Below are 20,656 nucleotides of genomic sequence, written 5' to 3'. Positions count from 1 at the left end.
TTTCTTCACTGGAACATAAACCACCATAAACTAGAGCTTTGTTTATCTTTATTATAATTCTAACAATTTATTATCTCTTAAAACATTTGAAATTCATATATATTTATATGAATGTGTGTATATGTATCTCACATATACATATATATATTCTGTAAGATACCTTTCTTCAGTTCATACTCATTTTTTAAAGATCTCCTAAAGGAAAAGAAATGCTTTCTATAGAGTCGGACCGATTCCCCTCAGATTGTAACCTTTAACCCCTGACAGCTGATATGTGAGCCACTCACTTGGTTTTAAATAAGAAATCCAGAAAAAAAAAGGTCCAGAATATTTTCTCCAGAGTCACAAAAGAAGAGAGATGAGTTCCTGTTGAGCTAAATTTACACTACATGAACATTTTGTAGATCTGATAGAAACATCTGGCTGTTGAACAGGCTTAATAAAAACTTTTACTTTCACTAAGAAACGCTGGTAGCAACATGTAATACCATGAGAACCTCCAGGGTACTAATAGGGGTAGCAGAAATAGTTTCTATGATACTTTTCATTAAAATGTAAGGTTAGCCTTGCATCTTATTAATAAAAACTACAAAAAACCAAAACAACCTGCAACGCTAATATCTAATTACTTATATAAGAGAGAATGAAATGATTTAACGCAGGATGGAACCTTGTAACCTTATCTGGTACTAAATAAGGACCCTTTAATTAACCCTACAGGCCCCATATGAACTCTACAGACACGTCATAATTACCCCATAAGGTGACTTGTAAGAACTTCATAGGTTTCCAATAAACACCCTACAGGTAACCACCAGAGTAACTTATAGGTGCCCTCTGAGTATCTGGACCTTACTGGTACCCTTTCTAAGTACCTTATAGGTCCCCTAGAGGTAGTTTCAAGGAAACCCCAATGAACTCATCAAGTTCCTTGTAATTATCCCATAAGGTGATTTGTAAGCAGTCCATAGATTCCCAATAAACACCCTTAAGTAACTTATAGGTGTACTATGAGTATCTGGACCTTACTGGTACCTTCTCCCAATAAGTGGCCATAATAACCCCAATGAACTCCACAGATACCTCATAAATCCCTCCATAAGGTGACTTGTAAGAACTTCATAGGTTACCAATAAATAACCTAGAGCAGTGGCCCACTGCCTTGCATCGTTTTAGGTGTTTCCCTTCTGCCACACACCTGGATTGAATCTTTGGGTGATTAACAGGCTCCTGCAGCTCTTGATGCCTGCAGAAGATGTCATGCAATCATTTGAATCAGCTGTTCTGGAACAGAGACGCATCTAAAACATGCAGGCAGGGGGGCTAAGGATTGGATTTCAGAAACGCTGGCTAGAGGTTCCCCTTAAATAATCTGTAGGTGCCCAGTGGTTTTTTATAGGTTTTAAATCTTGTCGTGTGAACCAGGCATTAATAAGGAAGAATCTGCTGTTGATAATTTCACTGATTCCATGTTGGTACTTCAGCTATAGACGCCCTTTAATTGACCTCTAAGAACAGTAGGAGCTTCCTGTTGGTACCACCGAAGTTCTGGCCTGTATTACACATTGCTACTCAAATTTCTTTGTAAGGAGTTACTGATGCAAAAAATGACAGAAATAATTCACTGTGATCGCACCGACACACGTGAGCAAAGAGAACGACCAGAGCGGAGCTTGGATCATTAACAGTGGAAGATGCAGAGAACGGGTCAAACTGTATAGAAAGCAGAACAGTTAAATAAATACATCTTCATGATAAACATTATTTGGAAGACAGAGATTCTGTAGAACTTGCGCGACTTTTTTTTTTTACATCTTAAACCGTGTTTAATGACCATTATTTTCATCGTCCTTATTGCTATTTCCTTATGCAGTCTAAGATAATCTCCCCCTGACCTTCTGCAGATACAAAAATGAATCACCATTTGCAAATTTCACATCGACAGAGAGAAAACATGTGCAACAAGATGCATGAAAACAGTTTTTTTTTCTGCAAAACCAGACTCAAAGACAGCAGAGGGGAGAGCAACTCCCGTATGGGATGTATCGATGTGTTCTCGGACTCGGAAAGCAGGAGAAGTGAAAGCGTGAAGTCATGAGAGAGCCCTTATATTCCATCTCAGAGGTTAATGTGCCATCAAAGCTGATGGAGAAGTAAAATGAAAAACATGGCACACAGAGGCCTTATAACAGGGGCTAGCTATACTAAATTTCTATCACTGATATGTCCTGGGTTTCCCCAGAGTAACAGTTGCTACATCGATACAGCATCCGAGTAAACTTTGAAGGAGAAAAGTAAAGTTTGAGGCTTTTAAAGTTACCATGTTAACATAATAAAGGGAAAATATACCCATCGATGTGCTTCACATTATGTCCGCGAGGCTTCTTTTCACTTTAAAACAATGTAGAAGATTCAGCGTCTCCATAGCACTCAACCACCTGAGGCAGGAAGAAACCGGAATAACAGTAAGGACGATGATAGTAACGATAAGCAGTAGCAACAAATCTCTTCATGTCAACAGCAGTTCCAGTGTTTCCCCGTTTAAAAACTGTAAGAACAATCATAGTATTAAAATTTGATTCGAGCGTTTCTCTCTCTTGGGTTTCGCCGTTGGGAGGGAGGGGGGAGAAAGGCCACTCCAGGAAGGAGCAGGGAGGACCGGGAGGGAAAAGACGGAGATAATGGCAGTTTTTCTTTTACCCCTCCCGTCTCCTTTCAAGTGTCCCTCGTCCCAGAAGGTCTGAGCAGAGTTGTTCTCCGGAAGAAAAAGATTTCTCTTCGCGTTCTTGTGGATCCAGAGCACAGTCTGTCCTCAGGTGCGTCTCGGATCTCTGCGTCTTTATATATAAGGTGTTAAATAAACTCTGACACAAACACAGAGTGCTTGTGTTTATCTACATGTTGGTGTATGCATGCAGGCATGGATAACAGTAACATGGGTGCCTGACTGTGTGCATATATATATATTTATATATATATTTTTTTAGCCATTTATTCTTTTTATGATGTAGGTCTGGGCACTTATTTTTGCTACAAATTTGTGATACAGTGACCAGTCTGAACGTACGTCGCTAAAAGATGACAAAGAGCTATTATGGAAAAATAAAAAACAATGCACACAGGATCCATAGTGAGGACAGAGCCCTACCGGTGATGAGGTAAAAAACAAGACATGACCAATCGCAACCAGATAAACACACACACACACACACACACACACACACACACACACACACACACAGCGAAGACACCGGTCTGCTCCCTGGACTCCTCGGAAAGATGAGGAAACTGTTGTCAGAAGAAAGAACAACCTCATCCGATTATAAAGTTTAGAGGACCAGGAAGTATAAAAAAACAATCTGGACTTTACCAAGTTCTTAAAGGTGACCTATTCTGCTTCCTTGAACAGGATAAGACAGACCTATGTCTCAACAAAACACGTTCAATACATTTGTTAAATAATGATATTTTATTCCTGTCAGTTTTGCCTATATGAGCTGTTTTAGGGCGTCTTGTCACTTTAAATCCAAACAAGCTGCTGCTGGCCACGTCCCCCAACTTGACGTTTACAGCCGCATGTGAAAATGGCTGCAGACAAATGCAGAATTATACAACCGTAAATCTTCGAAAAGCAGAAGTGGAGCCTCCTGCACAACCAACAAGAATTGAGCAAGTGGTTTATGAATGGTAATTCAACGAAATAGAGAAAAAGGTCCAATTAGGTCCAAAATCACAACTTGAAAATTAATTTTTGTCAAACAAAACATGTTTAAGTTTTTCCACAAAATCATTCTTAGATAATGAGATTTTAGTCTGATCAGTTCACAGTGAGCTGTTTTAGGGGGTTTTGTCCCTATAAATCCAAACAAGCTGCTGCTGGTCATGCACCTAACTTAACGTTTACAGTTGTATGTAAAAATCACTGCTAACAAATGTCCAATTGCACAACCATACATCTTCGAAAAGCAAAAGTGGAGCCTCCTGCACAATAAACAAGAATGCAGCAAGTGCTTTCTGAAAGGCAAGTCCACTAAAAACGTCGTCTCTTTTCCAGCAGCCATTGTACAGTGAATACAGCAATAAAACCAGCTGACCAAATGTGCTGGAGCTGTGCTGGGGTTGCTAGGTAACGGCACTTTGCTTGCTGAATGTGACTTAACAATGGAAATGGCTCATTTTCCAGACAAAAACAGCTGGGTGTAGTATTTTTAAGTGCTTGAGTTGTTTCTAGAAGCAGTTGAGACCCAAATAAAAGTACAAAAATAAGCAAAATTTGAATTTTGCATAATAGGTCCCTTTTAAATTATCTAAATTTAACCTGAACAAAACATTCCACATTAAAATAAATACACCCTCACTGCTTTTGTGGGACTTGAAGGACGGAACATATAAGCGTCAGTATGATGTAGAAGAAAACAAAACAACAAAACAGAAAAAGCATGGACCTATATTTAAAACTTAATACATGTGAAAAAGATACTTTAATGACCCCATCTGTCATTCTGCTTGAGAAAGTAGCCTGCAGTAGATCCAGTCTTTACAGATTAAAACTGAAATCCTTATGAATAATCATTTTCATGAGAAAGTAAAAGATTTCCACCACTAATAATAATGAAGCCATTAAATGCATAAAGACAAATGATTTTTAAATTCATAAACAAGATTTATTTTTGCTTCGATTTTGCAGATTGTTTCAAGTCAAAACATTCAGAGATATTTTAAAATGTAGAAAGTACCTACATCTGTCTGAAAATTTTGTGCTAATAAAGCGGTGGAAGCTGTGTTAATAACCGAGGAGAAAACTGCAGATTTTAACTTGGTAAAGACCAGATCACTTATTTTATCCCCTGACATTTAGAATAAAAACAGAGTGCGTTTAAGTTTTACCATGACTCTACGGTGAAATGAAGCACGCAAACGGAGCCTCGCTCTTTAAAAAACACCTTCCTACTTTCTGACACGCAGACGTGTTCCTCAAACGTCACACAGGAAGCTAAAATCTGAATCCTCTCACCTTTAAACCTGAACAAAAACAACCGAATGCGCCCTCCGCTTTGTGATTGTTCTAGTTAATAAATCTGAAATGTGCTGCCATAAAGACCCTCTTATGTTCACTGAGATGAGGTTTAGTTAGATTGTGTTGCTGTGGTTGTGTTTGGATGGATGTAAATCAAGGAGCACCAGCCAGTGTGTTTACAGGTCATCAGCTCTTCATCCTCTCCTTTCTTTCCGTGTGAAATCTGTGTGAATCCTCCGACGTGGACTTCAACCCCTCCCTGTTCCTCCTTTGCGGCCTCAGCTCCGACTCCCGTCGTCTCTCCTCCTCTCAGGCTGCCCTTCCCGAGGAGAGAGGACAGAAATGGGAAATGGGCTGCTGGACAACCTGAGGACAGAGACGCAGGACATTTAAAATGTGTTTTCAAAAAGAATTTCATCGTAGAACAGGCATAAAAAATAAAGTGGGAAACATAAATTTTCTACAGCAGTGTTTCCCAACCCTGGTCCTCAAGGCACACTGCCCTGCATGTTTTAGGTACTCCCTTGCTTCAGGCCAGCTGATTTCAATTCAATGAGTGAATAACAGGCATTTGTTGAACTGCAATCAGTTGAATCAGGCACATTAAAGCAGGGGAACCTCTAAAACATGTAGGACAGTGTGCCTTGAGGACCAGGGTTGGGAAACACTGTTCTACAGAGTGAATTTCAACACTAACAGGAAGAGGGCGCTGTTTATCTGTTAAAATAAATCCAAAGTACCAAAGCAGGGGAGGGCGACTCCTGGTCGGTCTGCTGCAACTTTTAGATGTGTCTCTACTTCAACACACCTGGCAAAGCAGTAGGTTGCCTTCCTTGGTCAAACATGTCCAAAATAAACTAACAAAACTTTTAAATAGACCAGACAGTGCAATTAGTTACTCTAAATATAATGTGAAATAAATAATGCAGCTACGGCTGTATATTGCAATAACCAATTCATCAATTAATTGCATGATAAATTGAAATGAGCACAATCTTTTTATTTGCATGATTTATCACTTTTCTCTGCATCACAAACTGGATGATAAAAGTCTTCAGTCTGTTGTTTTGGTCTCAACCAGACATTTTTGCTTCCAGAGACTTCATGATTCATTGTCTTTGTTGTTCTGTTTATTGGTTTTTGGTATTTAAAATATTTGTTAGAATTTAAAGTTAATTGATCTTTGAGAATGTTTTCTGGCGTTATTATGCCATTATTATAATTATATTACTTGAAAATGGTCTCAAAACAACATTATAGTTTATCACAATGACTTCTGGGACAATTTATCATCCAGAAAAATTCTTATTGTGGCAAGTCTAATAAAGCATTACGCTATTAAGAGCATAACACATAGAATTAGACTGAACAGATCTGCCTTTATGGATCAGGCACATTGCCTACCCAGTCTCGAATTGATTTCAATATTGGGACCAATACAGATATCAATATTGGATCAGTGCATCTCTAGTCCAGTCAGACAGGTGTAACCTGTCTGACTGTGTGTCTGACTAAGGAGTGTAATTACCTGTCCATTACACTCCTTAGGGCTCGCTCTATGTTCATTCTGTGTCCCACTCTTGTCACCCCAAGATCCAGATAGTCTTCCTTGGTCAAAGAGGGTAAATGGGTGCCATCAATCTCGTTATCAAGAAACCGATCTCTATGCTCGCTAAGGTTGAGGTACGCCAGCCAGTCTGCAACATCATACTTGGTCCAGTAGGGCAGCGGCTTGGAAGCGAAAGGCTTTGTGGGGGAAGGCGGCGGTAAGTGCGGGTAACTCAGGCAGGTAGGCGGCGGGTGGGGGTGCAGGGGTGGAGACGACGTCCCGGACAGAAAATGAGTCGGAGAAAGGGATCGTGACACTACTAAGGTGGAGTTTGGAGGTGGAGGGGCTCCAGAGGGGGCAAAAAGGGGAGGAGAGGGTGAGAAGTAAGGGTCTCCAAGAGGATTCCCAGGTGACGGTGGGGTGATTGACCCGCGGAGGTCGTAGATGGCACTGTACAGGGGTGAAGTGGGGAGAAGGGGAAGTGACGACGGGCGGGGCGGGGCCACTTTGGGCCTCTCTGATTGGGAGATGAGGGGACTCGGAGCTCGTCGACGCTGGAGTATGTGTGATTCCGCTTTGCGGGACTCTCGACTGGGGATGAACTGGAATTCCAGAGCTTTGTTCCGGTACACGGGTCTGTGCTTGGGAGACGTAGGGTAAGGGGAGTACGACGTCGGGGACACCGGAGAATGTGAGCGCGGAGGTTGAGATGCGGCTGGAGGCTGAGGAGATGGGGAACGTCCCCAGTTTGGGTATTGGGAAGCCGGGGTTGGGGACGGCGATAAGGACGGCTGCGATAAAGAGATTGGAGACAGAGACTGGGAGCGGACTGAGGGCGGGCTCAGAGCGGAGGCAGAGTCTTCAGAAAATCTGTGAACAGAAGCAGAAAAAAAATAACACAAAACTAAACCAGAGATCAAACAGCAGCGAGATGAATTCCAGAAAATGTACATTATTAAAGGTGTTGGAAAGGTACCACAACCACCCGCCAATAGCTAAAATCCACAAATAGTTAAGATTCCCTCTAAAATCGCTCATAACTGCCTATTTTAAAAGTTCAAACACCAAATATACATTAATAAACACAATGGAGACTATCTGGGAGCTACAGCCAATCAGACCAAAGGAAAGCAAATGGCGCTCCTGGATTGGCTGCTTTGCAAATGCCAGCCAATATATTATCAAGTAGCACGGTGCCGAGACATTTTAACTTTCCAAGATGCATTTTTATGACATCACATACCTGCCAAAAACTGGAGGAGTGTATAAAGAAATTACAACAGTGCATTTATTGACTGGGGGAAGTGTGTTTTACCGCTAGACATGCTACATTCGAAGGCTTGTGAATTAGCGGCTATGTGGCGCTCTCTCAATTAATACATGAGACGCTGTAATTGCTTAATACAGTCTGAGATTCTGTAAGAAATGTGATGTCACATATCTAGATATAGCTATATTTACTGGAAAGGAGAATCTCTAGAAATCCGAAGAAGCACTGACGATGCTAACAGTAACGTGATATAACAACGTTTCCAACCTGTGTCTGCTCAGTGGTCTGTGGCTGCTCCAGCTGTCTTTACTTCTTTGCTGCAATTTGCTGCTCAGCTCAGTGATAATGCTTGGCTTCATGCTGGATGCAGGGGGGTAAATCTTCTTCCCCTCTAAAAGCGACCCAGACTGGCTCCCCATATCGCCGCTCATCTGGCCGTCGCCCCATAGGGTTCTCATCTCAGGAGTGCGTGGCCTATCAAAGTACGGTGACGTGGGACGGCCCATATTCTGCATGTCCCTCATCCCGTACCCGTCTTGACCACTCTCGTCGTCTCCAAGTCCCTCCTCTACGTCATCCTCTACCTGCCCATCTCTTTGCCTGTGGGAGTGGTAGGCTGCAGGGGCGGTGCTGGTCTGTCGATGCGAGTCACCAGTGCGGCTACCTTCTCTAAACCTGCTGGTTTTTGGGTAGGTGGAAGCTGCCGCCGTCGCATTCTGCATCTCAAAGGTTTGCCCATCCAGGTAGCTCATGTATGATTCCAGAAAGTCCGCTCCTCCTCGTTCTGTTTCTCCCGCACCTCCTCCAATTCGCCCTGGACCTCCAGCTCCGAGTCTCTCTCCCCGATCCAGTCTGTCTCCTCGGACACCAGCCCCACTAAGGCCCAAAATACTGTCCAGGTGATGGTCGCTGCTACTGCGGCTATCCAGTTCCTCAATCCCAGAGTCCACAACCGTTTCCTGGGACTCTCCTTTTTTGGCAGTGGGATGAGGACGATGGTGCTCGCCTGTCCGTCCTGTGATGGTAGTGGAGTATGTCGAATGAGCAGGGTGTGTTCGCTCTTGATGGAGCTGAGTGGAGGAGCTTGTTGTGGCAGCAGTGGTGGTTGTAGCAGCACAGCTAGCGGTCGTTGCATGGGAGGCGGTGCCCCTATGTGGGACGGATGTGGCAGCAGTGGAGGATGGAGCTGGGGGACCTCGGTAAGCTGGAGGTGGTGCAACTGTATGTTGGGGAGGTGTTGGTGAAGATCGCCCGGATGCATGAGTGCTGTTGTAAAGGTGGTGAGACATTGAAAAGGGTCTGTGGTAGAAACCAGCTCCAGGGGGAGGTGGGGGTGAGACTGCAGGGGGAGGAGGAAGACCCATGGCTGGCTGAAGGGTTGAGGGTGAGGAAGGGGGTGGAGGATTTGGTGATGTCTGTGAAGGTGAAGGAGCAGACTGAGTCAGATTTGCCACTTCGCTGTCATATGACGTGAGGCTGGATGCAGTGGAGTCACCTGCTTGGGGAGAGGGCAGAGGTGTATGGGCAGGAAAGCCACTTATATAATGCTCTTTCTGAGGAGGGGGAGGAGGTGGTGGGGGCGGCGGAGGCGGTGGAGGAGGTGGTGGGGGAGGGACTTGCTGTTGCCGATGTGTCAGGCTGTTGGAAAGCATTGCATGTTGGGAATATCCCGATCCCCCTCTGTCGAAGCTGTTTGCAAACTCTAACGGAGGAGGGAGGGGGTCTGCATAAACAAATTCATCGTCCGCATCAACTGAAGGGGCAGGAGGAGGAAGGACCATCATACCACTCCCTGTGCTTCCAGAAGCCTGATGGGTAATGTTTGGTGGAGGAGAGGGAGGGGTGAGAGACAGCATATAGGCATCGGCTTGACTTTCCATCCTGAGAAAAGAGGGTCTTCGGGGTTGCGGGGGTGCACTCTCAGCTGCCTGCTCTGCCCTCCTGATGTCCCTCTCCCTCGAGTGGTCTCTTTCCCGCTCCCGTGACCTCTCCCGCTCTTTGTAAGACGGCTGATATGGCTGAGACTGATAGTGGTGTGTGTGGACAGTTTTGTCCTCCGAGAACCGCACTCTAAGACCCTCGCGAGTGCCTCCCCCATCCCGCTCCCGCTCCCCACCTTCTTCCCCCCAAGTACTCCCTGCTCCTCGGAGGATTCTGGGCGAGGGTGGGCGACCGACTGTGGGTGTGGTAGCTGCCAGAGAAGAGGAGGTCACCAGGTAAGAGCTTGAAGACTGCGTCGTGTGGGACGACACTGGCTGAGAGGTAACAGTAGATGAAGGGAACACAACGCTCGACATCTGGCGGGTGAATAGGTGCTCCGTTCCCCTCCTTATCCTGCTGTCATCCCTCAGAGCACGTTCCCTGGCAGCCAGGGCGAGGCCCAGAGGTGATGTGGGGTCGAGCGCCTTCCCAGTAAGAGGATGAATAAAAGTGGTGTTGGCGGAGGGTGCTGGCTGTCGACCTGCTGCTGTGTACAGATCAGCAGGCACAGATTTGGGCTGATAGTCCAGGGCCGTAGAGGAGTACTCCGGTAGGCCAAAGGCTGGAGGCATACTCCGGGTGTGTTGGATAAAGGTGTCTGCAGAAAACATGCCCTCATCAATTGACTTGGAAGGGCGCAATCGTGTTGATGAGCTTTCAGGCTGAGCGTTTAACTGCTGCTGAGACACCTGAGTTCTTGACACTCCTCCTAGCGCTTCACTCATCCCAAGACTCAGATCCTCCTCAGCAGACATGAAGAAGGAGGCACTCTTTCGTCGGGCTTCAAGAAATCTCTCCCTGTCTCGGCGAGCCGCGCCAACAATGGCGGCCCCGAACTGGCTAGTAAAGTCCAGATTATCCTGGGCTCGAATAGAAGGCATAGATGGAGGTGGTGGTGCAGGAATGGAGGGTGGAGCAGGTGGCTGTGGAGCAGGAGTGGACGGAGGAGGGCCGTGAGGCGTTTTTGTGTCCCCCGTCTCCCCTGACGTGGGGACGTCAGCCTCCACGCTGCTGCCCTGGCTGCTCCGTCCACTGCTGCTGGTTGAGGGAGCCTTGACAATGATGGTGGGGATAGGAATGGAGCTTTTCTCCACTGAGTCTTTGCTCCCTAGACTTCCCTGGCCTAGACGCAGCTCCTCTATCTTGGATTGCTTCACCAGAGGGCCCTTGCCTCTCCTGGCCCCTCCTTTAGGGCCACCTGCTCCAGCTGTGCTTCGGTCTGCCCGCTGGGGTTGACTCTGGGTAGTCTGTTGTTGCTGGGGCATTACAGTAGCAATGCTGGACGGAGGTACGGCTGTGCTGTAGCCTCTCCTCAGGCCTGCTGGTTTAGCGCCTGCGCCTGCGCCAGCCCCAATCCCAGCTCCAACAGGCTCCCCAGTATAGGCAACCTTTCGCGACGCAGTCCTGCTCTGAGCTGTATGGGCAGATGCGTGAACGTACGGTGTCGTGTGGTCTGCTGCTGGGCCAGCGGTGGGACCACCTGCCCTCTCCCTGCCACCCTGGCTCAGGTGCCCCGGTTGGGAGAAGGGCTGGTAGTGCGCAGAGCTGGATGTTGACTGGGACATGGAGACAGAGGGCTGCTGGGACAACTTTGTTCTCCAACCAAGTGGTGGAGCGGAGGAGAACGGGGGCTCCGGTGGAGCCGTTGTGGGAGGAGGAGGGATATCGTCTGGACCAGGCACCGACAGACTCCGCGCAAACTTCACCGCAGGAGGATGCAGGAACTGCTTCTCCTCCTCAGGCACACCTGCAGTGCAGGATTCACAAACAATCCAGAAAAATGAACAGCTATTAAATAAAAAAGTGTTGGATAAGTAAAGTTGAGAGTGTCTGTCTGAATCTGCCTGCCCAAGAAAGTCTGTCCTCAGTTCCTCAGTTAGAAGCATGTACAGTTCAGACCAAACGTTTGGACACCCTTTCTAATTGAATTCAATGAGAAGGTGTGTCCAAACTTTTGGTCTGTACTGTAAATCAATCAGTGATACTTATTCCTCAACAAAAAGTGAGTCAACACCAGGCCTGTTGCAATAAAGAGTATATCAATTATTTGCATGATAAATTGAAATGGACTCAATCATTTTCATTTGCATTATTTTTCACTTTTCTCTTTCTACCAGTTCTTCAGTTTGGTGTGTTTTTTGAAAGACAAGTTTGCTTACAGAGGCTTCAAAATTAATTTTATTTGTTTATTTGTTTTGGATATTTAAAATGTTCTCCAGTTACAGTGTTAAATGTTTGCTAAAATGTAAAGTTTTAATCTTTGAGAATGACTTCCTGCATTATTATGCCATTACCTTTATACTACAAGAAAATGGCCTTAAAACAACAACATTCGCAATAACTTCTGGGACAATTAATGATCCAGCAAAATCTGCGGTCGTGCCAGGCCTAAACAACAGCGTTAAATGGTAAAGTATGATTTGCTGTTCACATAGAAGCAAACAACTACATTGCGTTCCTGTGATATTTACTTTTTTATTATGTTGTAACCACAAACTTCAACGCATTTATTCAGATTTTATGTGACACACCAAAAAATAAAATAGGAAATAATTGTGAAGTGGAAAACAGGAGGTTTGTAGGTTTCACCAACTCAAATTTAAGACTTTTAAAGATTACTTTTTGAAAGGAATTGTGTGTCTCAAAGTACTTGGAAAGTACTTTTCATTTCACTTATGAATGTTCAGCATCTTACTTCTAACTCAGAGTACTAGGAGTGATTGAAAAGTTTCTAGAGGAACAATTTATGCAAATTTACACCATAACTCGAAACAACCAAACGTTATATTGATTATTCTAACATCTCATCACTTTTCCATGAATAAGTCGTTGATATTGTGTTTTATTTTATTGCTGCCGAATGAATTTTGCTGCTTGCAACTACAAATATCAAACATCACATGAAGAAAAAAGGTCACATTTTGAAAAGAGAAAAAATGCATAGCCAAATTGTAGCAGTTTAAACACTAACAGGGAAACAATACAAATAAATATAACAAAAAATAACTGATTCAGGAAGCAAAAAAAACAATGAAACTAATACTTACAGGCAGTAATGAAGTTACTCAGAGTGGGTAGATTATTCAGAAATGTTACTCAAGTAAGACGCTTTGTACAAATATTACTCAAGTAAAAATAAAAAGTACTGTAGTAAAAATACTCCTAAAAGTAATTTTTTTCAAAAAGTTACTAAAATAACTAAGTAAATGTAACTAGTTACTACCCATCTCTGCAGTTTGGGTATATAGGAGAACGCAGCACTACTAAAGATGTGATAAAATATTGTGTAGTGAAGTTTATCTGCAACCTGCTGGTTTTTTCAGTGATGTGTGACTTCCTGACTCTTTAAGCTGCATCTCTCTGAATCTTCTGCATGTCACATATTGACTACTTGTAAATAATCCGCACACACAAACAGAACTGGGAAACAGACCAGATAAAGTACAACGACTAAAGCATTTCGTACAGTGTACAGATGCAGGTGAAGTACATACTGTGAGCCACAGACAAGACACGGGTCAGAGAGTCAGAGTTTACTGGACCAGAGGACGGACAGACAGGCGGACGAGGGGCAGACGGAAGAAACAGACAACCTCACCGATGGATTTCTGCCGCATAATACCGTGCGGAGGGCCGTGACCCGGGCCGTACTGGCCTCGCTCGTAGCCCAGACCCAGACCCGACATCATCCCCATCCCAGGCTGGTCCGCGTAGCTCGGCTGGAACGACACACGACACGAGTTGGGGCGTTTCCCCTAGCAACGGCTACAAACCACTAAAAAAGGGTAGTGATCTCTAATGGCTGCTAGAAGTCATTAGCAACCAGGTTTAAGATTTGAGGCAATGAATGAAGCTTTACTTAAAACAAATATCTATCCAACGTTCCATTTATTAATCCATTCATCCATTCATCCATCCATACTTGCAGACTCACCCTACATCTGCTACTCCTAAATTGTGATTTCTTTTTAGTTGTATTTTTCTTTTTCACAATCGTCTCATTCTTTTGTGACTTGCTTTGAAATTTAAGTCTGGAAAGCAGCAGACGTGCTTGTTGAATTAGGGATTCATTTCAGAAACACAAATTACAATCAAAGCTTTTTTTCTCTACTTCATCTGAAAAAGTGTAAACGTTTCAGATGACTTTCATAAGTCAAGTTTTTCAGCTCAGTTTCAAAGAGTAGCGATTTAAATTTTTTCTCGATGCAAACCTCGTTGCCATAGAAACTTCTTCCCCGGTCCCTCTTCGGCCCGTGTCCCCGTGTCCCGGGCGCCTCGTTGGTGCTGATTGTCTGCTGAGCCGCTGCAAGAATTTCATCGAGTTTATCTGAGAGGGAAAAAGGAGTAAAGAGGCAAAAAAAGAGAGACAGAAGAGACAAACGGAGATGAAACGGAAAAACGGACAGCTATAAAACAGGTAGAAGCGTGGAGGAAAAGACGACAAAACGGACGACGGGAGAAGAATCCTTACTCAGAGCCATCTGATAGACTGTCCTCTTCTTCTCTGAAACTTGTGAGGATTCGAACTCTAGGAGAGAGGAAGGAAACGAGGCCGGTCAGAGTGCCGAGTCATTTTGGACAGATAAGGAGGCGTCATCGTTAAACGGGGAAGGCACCGGAGCGTACCTGATTTTTTTTTCCAAGGGGTAGCAGCTGGGAGGAGGACAAAAGGAGACTTAAGTATTGGCAGGAGTGAAAGTGCGTCGTTACAACGCATACTAATCATATTCCCCAGAGCCGAACGGACTGAGTCACCCCGTGAAAAACGCACATTCACACCCACGCAGCACAAGCATGCACACTCATGTTACAGTAAATAGGCTGCAGACGCATATGCTGCGCGTTCACAGCGGTACGGATTCCCACCTCTCTCCACTGTCAGACGGTTACGATCCCATCGGCGCGCGGCGGCGAGGGAGAGAGGAGAAACAGAGTTACTGGTTAACCCAGTGGGCAGAACCAGAGGGAAGTTGGACACCACAGGTTCTTCAAATTAAACTGATGAAGTTTCTATGAAACGTTTGTGGAGCTGAAATTTCATTAAAATAATGTTTCATAAGGTCATCAAAGGTCAACCAGCTTGTCCACATATACAAAACCAGATGGAATATGGTTTATAAAAATAAAAACACATTATTTAAAAAAGAGACAATTTAAAAAATGACCTTTAAAATAAACATATTTTAAAGATTTTTAGCTGTTTTCTGAGGTCATCAAACATCAACCAGCCTGTCCACATTTACAAATTCAAATGAAATAGTTGATAGAATTTTTATTCACCTTCCCATACCACATAAAAGCTGTAGTATTTAACTTTTATAAGATTATTTTATTTATTTATTAGACTATCACTATATTGTGACAGTATGAGATAGATAATCTATGGGAACAAAAATCAAACTCCTTTGTCTTCTCTCAATGCTATCTAGAAACAACCAATCAGAGTCAAGGAGGCGGGTCTTAGCGCTGTCAATCATCCCTCTGCGTCCCTCTTACTCTTTGCTAGCATAGCCAGTAGTGTAGTTAGCATAGCCACCAATGACGGCGAATAAACAGTTTTCTTGTATCTGTAAGTTATTTCTCTACCATTAACACATTTAGCATCGAGTACATGAGGTTGACAGACAGCGCTAAGACCCGCCTCCTGGCTCTGATTGGTTGTTTTTGGTCGACAGCCGTTCATTTCTTCAGATGGCAATAGCAGCTCATGGAGAAGGAGGAGAAAATAGATTTTTCTGTGAAAAAAGGTTACCAGTTTTGTCACCAGTTTGAACAAATATTTAAAAACCTTTTTTGAAATAAAAGTTACATGCTGTACCCTGCACAGAAACCAAAATCAATTTGTGCCCTAAAATATTTGTAGCACAGTTGACCGACACCAAATTTTCTTGATTTTGTAAATCTGGACAGGCTGGTTGACCTTAAACGACCTCTGGAAACATTTATTAGTATCTTTAAAGTGAGAGCGGCACAAACAAAAATCTTTAACTTGAATTAGGTGGGTTGGTGCCAACTACACTCTGGTGTGAAAAGAGGAGTGCAGAAAGGAGTGGAGAGGAAGAATTCGAGGTGACCCTCACATTCACGGGTGTGACAGCAGTTTGGTTTTCACGTTTTATTGCTACTCCAAACAACATTGTCCTAGAAACTAAAGCCGGTTTGGAGACGCTGCAGGATCATCTCCGTTTTAATGTTCTTGTTCTCTTGCTGCATGACTTACAGGTGAACTGGGACACTGCAGCAATCACAGAGGTGAGAAAGTTGAACAGCTAAATGAATTCATTAGCATCAGAATCAGCATATGGCAGCGGCTGACGGGGTTCATCACACAGCCTGCTCTTTTCACCTTGATTCAAGGAACAAAACAAGCCTCACTTTGTCTCGCAAATTAGGCTCAATTATTTGAAATGCATACATATATTTACATTTTTATGCAAAAATTTACTTTTTAGTGTTTTGCATAATTAAACCTGATATATTTTTTTGAATCAGGATTTTGTGTTTTGGACCAAGACAAAGCAGCGCACGACGATTATTTCAGTAATCGATTGCTCTGTTATTTAATTGATTAATGATCACATTCTGAAGATTTTTCACTTAACCACTGAAAACTTTTTATACAATATCAAAAATACATTAAAGTGCAAATAAACACTTAAATTCCCTTATTAAATGAGAAAAATAAAATATTTGCAGATCCTTTGTTACAAACACTTCTAACATCAACGTATGAAAAGTTTATCAATACAGTTCAGGGCTGATCTGTTGATTGGTTTTTGACCAAATGATTAATAATAGGAGAGCAAAAAATCTTACCAAGTATTTTTTGTTCTGTTTCTAGAGCAGAAATCTTAGTAAACTTGAAATGAGACAAAACTAACCTACAAACATAAGTTAGTTTATAGTTTTCCAACTGAACACGTGGTTCTTCAATTAAACAAATAAAGTACTCAGATTTGTTATTGGAAAGGATTATAGATTCGAAATGTAAAAAAAGATTTGGAGTTTGGACTCATGTTGACTGGAAAAACATTAACAAATTTTATTAAATTTTGAGCAATAAAGTCAGGATTTAGATCACTCCTTAAAAATGTCAGATCATATAATACACTGCAGTTATATTTATTTTATATTGTGATTTCATATGAAAGAAAAAAGTATTGTTTACATTAAAATTGGGCGGATAATTACTGAAAAAGCAGACTAAGTCCAAATACAAACATTTTGTCAGAGGCTTGTGTGCAGGACTTTGTACTGAACCTGTGAATAATTTAAGTGGACATTTCAGGGAGTGCGTGGTGAGAACGGGGTTTGGTGGAGCTCAGGAAACCTGTGGCTGCGTTCATGCTTAGCTGCAGGTCAGGTGAGGTCACGACACCAAGAGAAGGCAGGTAAGAAGAGGAAAACAATTAGGTCAAAGGTTCATCTTAAAGCGGCAGCGCTGGATTTCTGAAGCGAGGTTCCGTTGAAGGGTTAGTAGTAGTTAATATCTTACCTGCGGAACATAACTGGACATTTTTATTTAATATAAATTAATATTTTGTACAAAAGGAGCCTTCTGATAAACTTGAACCTCAAAAAAACCCTCTGATTTATGAACTTTTAAAAGATTTAAATGATTATTTTTATTATTGTTAGACAGTTACAGTTAAAAGCTCTGATTTCAGTGAATGCTTCATCAATGACTAATGATACAACAATTAATATAATTTATCTTTTGTTTCTTTGTACATAGATGTATAAGATAATTTGCCGTTTCTTGATAGTTTTTTTTTATTGAAAAACACATTTAAATGTTTTTCAATAATTTCAGTAAATCCACAAATGTAGTTTTTAAATTATTTAATTTATAAAAGAAAAAAAGGTTATGGTGCCACACACCTCCTGTTAAATCATGAATTAACTATAATTCCTACTAACACTTACTAACAATAATTAGTATTGTTAGAAGGTGGGACATCTCTGCAGACCCCACACATCCTGGACACAGAGTTTACCTTCAGTGTAATTTTCTTAATCTGCTTTATAAAATATCTGATTGAGGTGCAGGTGCATAAAATGAAAAAAGGGACATTTATACAAAAAAACCCTTTCCATTGTGAGTAAAAAAATTCTGCAAAGACAACATGAAACAAAAGAAAATTACTTTTTTGCTAGTTTAATTTTCCTAATTAAAAACAGTTTTCTGCATTTGCTTGGGTTATTTTTTTCTGTTCTTTGTTGTAGGTGAGATACTAGATAGGTATCAGGATTTTAACGCACAGCAAAAATGTTCACATGATTAATCACTTTTTTCTTTTATTTTTGACAAAAGTCCCGAACAGGAACCTTTGCATTTTGTTTCTGGTACGGCTGTAAATCTGACGGACACGCTACATTAGCAAACAGGACAAAGATGCCTCTCTTTCCCCAGAGGGGGTTAATTTTTGCTTTAATTTTGAATGCTAGAAAAGACTATTGCTGTGTTCAAGCAGCACTAAAAGGAGTTAGCATACCAGCGAAGATACTCAAGGCTAAAACAGCATCTCAACACTAAACATGTAGCAGCTAGCACAGTCGCTAATGCTAATGTCAGTATCAGCAGTCCACATTCCTAAAAAAGTCCCTGAAACACTTGGAAATCTGCACTTTGCTCCAATCTGATGGCTGAATGACCCAAATAATCATAAATATATTTGTTGTTGAGCTCATATGCATATTTATTCAACAATAAAGCATGAAAAAAGGGTTTTTTAATGGAAAATGTTTTTTTTTATGTATTTAACCGTTCACAACCTTTTAACAGAACCTCACATTCAAAAAGTCTTTAACTACCCTTTAAGATTTAATGTCAGGAGTTGTGAAATGCCAGCTGACTGACTCCAGCATCTCTGTTTATCACTGTTCTCCTGTTAATCATCAGGCGCTCACTGAGCATGCTCAGAACCACTCAGCAGAAGCGGTAAACACCAGAAGATTCAAGCGATCCACAATTAAAACATTGGCAGACATTATGATCTGCCAGTGGGGGCGTTGACCCCTCGCTTTGCACTCTCCTCCCACAATTTTTGCCTCAAATAGAGAAACTGCTGTTACCATAGGAACAGACCAGGAGCAAAGTTAAATTACTCATCTCAATAATTTTATTCTTGGTGGGATTTCTTCCAGAGGAATTAACAAACATGTTCAACATAAGATTATAATGAAAAAGGAGGAGTTTGGTCGCTTTGTGCACTGCAAAAACACAAAATCTTACCCAGTATTTTGTTTAGTTTCCAGTGTAAATATCTTAGTACACTTGAAATAAGGCAAAACTAACTTAGAACTAACTTTTCAGCAACATATAGGAGCTTGTTTTAAGTCAACAATTCCTTAATATTGATGAAAAAGTGCTAATTATAAGTAGGGCAGCAAGTAACAATTATTTTAGTTATCGGTTAATCGATTATTTTGACGATTAATCTATTAATCAGATAAGTAAAAATTGGCACACTGCAGATTTTTTACTTAAGCCTTTTTACATAATAGAAATAAATTAAAATATTAATTTAAGCTCCTTTTTAAAGTAAAAAAATAAAAATGTCATATCCTAAGCTGCAACAACATAAAGGTCTTGATTATTAGCAGCAAAAGATCCATCTGCAGTTCATAAAACACTCTAACCATCAATGTGCTTAACATCAACACAGTGGTGGGCTGATCCGTTTCATTGATAAACCAATTAATAACTGAACAGCAAAAGGTGCTTCATAGGAGTTTTTTTTTTCCAGATTTTGAATCAGGTGAAGCTAAAATTGTCAGAAGATATCTACAGTTTAATTTTTTTAAATCCAAAAACTACAGTTTTTGCTTAATTGTGTTGCTCTTTCAGCAAATTTCTTTTTTTTTTGAGTCTCTCTACTACAGTTAACAATTAATCGATTACTAAATTAGCTGACAATTATTTCAATAATCAATTAATCAATTCAGCACGAGTTACAGGAAAAGATTATAAAATCATCTGGCAATAGAACTTATAATTAGGATATGAAAATTTGGACCAGTATCAATATCCGATATTAATATTGTTGTTCAGGCTGATAACCAATATTTACCAATATTATATATATTTCTCAACTGTTTTGACATCTTTGAGAAAGAAAACAAGCAGAAACAGAGAGCAGCAACAACATCAAAACAAATATCGATTGTTAATACCGACCCAACAGCAATAGGTTAAAAATGACTAATATTGGCCGATACTGATATTGGTGCCAATATATTGTGCATTCCTACTTAGAACATGGAACCAATGCCACATAAAACAAACTCCCACATGCTGTTTTTAAGCAGAGTTGGGTAGTAATTAGTCACATTTACTTGAGTAAGGTTTTGAAAAACGTATTTTTAGGAGTATTTTTTATTGCGCTGTATTTGTCACTTCAACTTGAATAATTTTATTATGAATTATTTCCACTCTTACTTGAGTAAAATTTCTGGATTTTCTACCCGCTGAATGAAAAACAAACATGTTTTAACCAAAAGTTCACCAGAGACAGACACACACCTGCAGCTTCTGTTAAAGTTTCATGAGTTTTTTTTTTATTGAACAAAACTGATTCAGAAACATTTTATTTTTGCCTGATTTTACTATTTTTCTATTAATTATATAAATTATTGTAATTTCAGTCTTTAAAATACCAAAACTTCAACTTAAATTTATATTTTGGTCCATCTGATTATGTAATTTTTAAATTATTACCTGAGTAGAGTTTTTTTTACCAAATGCTTTTTTTACTCTTACTTGAGTAATTTATTGAATGGATACTTTTTACTTTTGCTTGAGTAAAAATATGTTGAAGTAGTGCTACTCTTACCTGAG

The 20,656-nt window shown here is 41.4% G+C and overlaps 1 protein-coding gene across 4 annotated transcripts in view; it reads right to left on the bottom strand.

Moving 5' to 3' along the window:
- Nucleotide 1: 1 nt before the first annotated feature.
- shank1 (SH3 and multiple ankyrin repeat domains 1) overlaps nt 2–20,656 on the bottom strand; it is a 91,858-nt gene continuing 71,203 nt past the window's right edge. Inside the window, exons 20-27 of one of the 4 annotated variants that reach the window (XM_044101406.1) lie at nt 14,683–14,691; nt 14,443–14,469; nt 14,288–14,344; nt 14,028–14,143; nt 13,415–13,535; nt 8,104–11,563; nt 6,546–7,436; nt 2–5,383 (exon numbers count right to left, since the gene is read on the bottom strand). In XM_044101406.1, coding sequence (XP_043957341.1) covers nt 5,296–5,383; nt 6,546–7,436; nt 8,104–11,563; nt 13,415–13,535; nt 14,028–14,143; nt 14,288–14,344; nt 14,443–14,469; nt 14,683–14,691 — 4,769 coding nt within the window. In that variant the 3' untranslated portion in view covers nt 2–5,295. The remainder of the gene's footprint in view (nt 5,384–6,545; nt 7,437–8,103; nt 11,564–13,414; nt 13,536–14,027; nt 14,144–14,287; nt 14,345–14,442; nt 14,470–14,682; nt 14,692–20,656) is intronic. The other 3 variants (XM_044101407.1, XM_044101408.1, XM_044101409.1) reach the window with 3 other exon arrangements.

This window comes from Gambusia affinis, linkage group LG19 (genome assembly GCF_019740435.1).
Source record: "Gambusia affinis linkage group LG19, SWU_Gaff_1.0, whole genome shotgun sequence".
Lineage (NCBI taxonomy): Eukaryota > Metazoa > Chordata > Actinopteri > Cyprinodontiformes > Poeciliidae > Gambusia > Gambusia affinis.
Note: the sequence above shows the minus strand (reverse complement) of the source record. Positions and strands in the feature narration are given on the sequence as shown.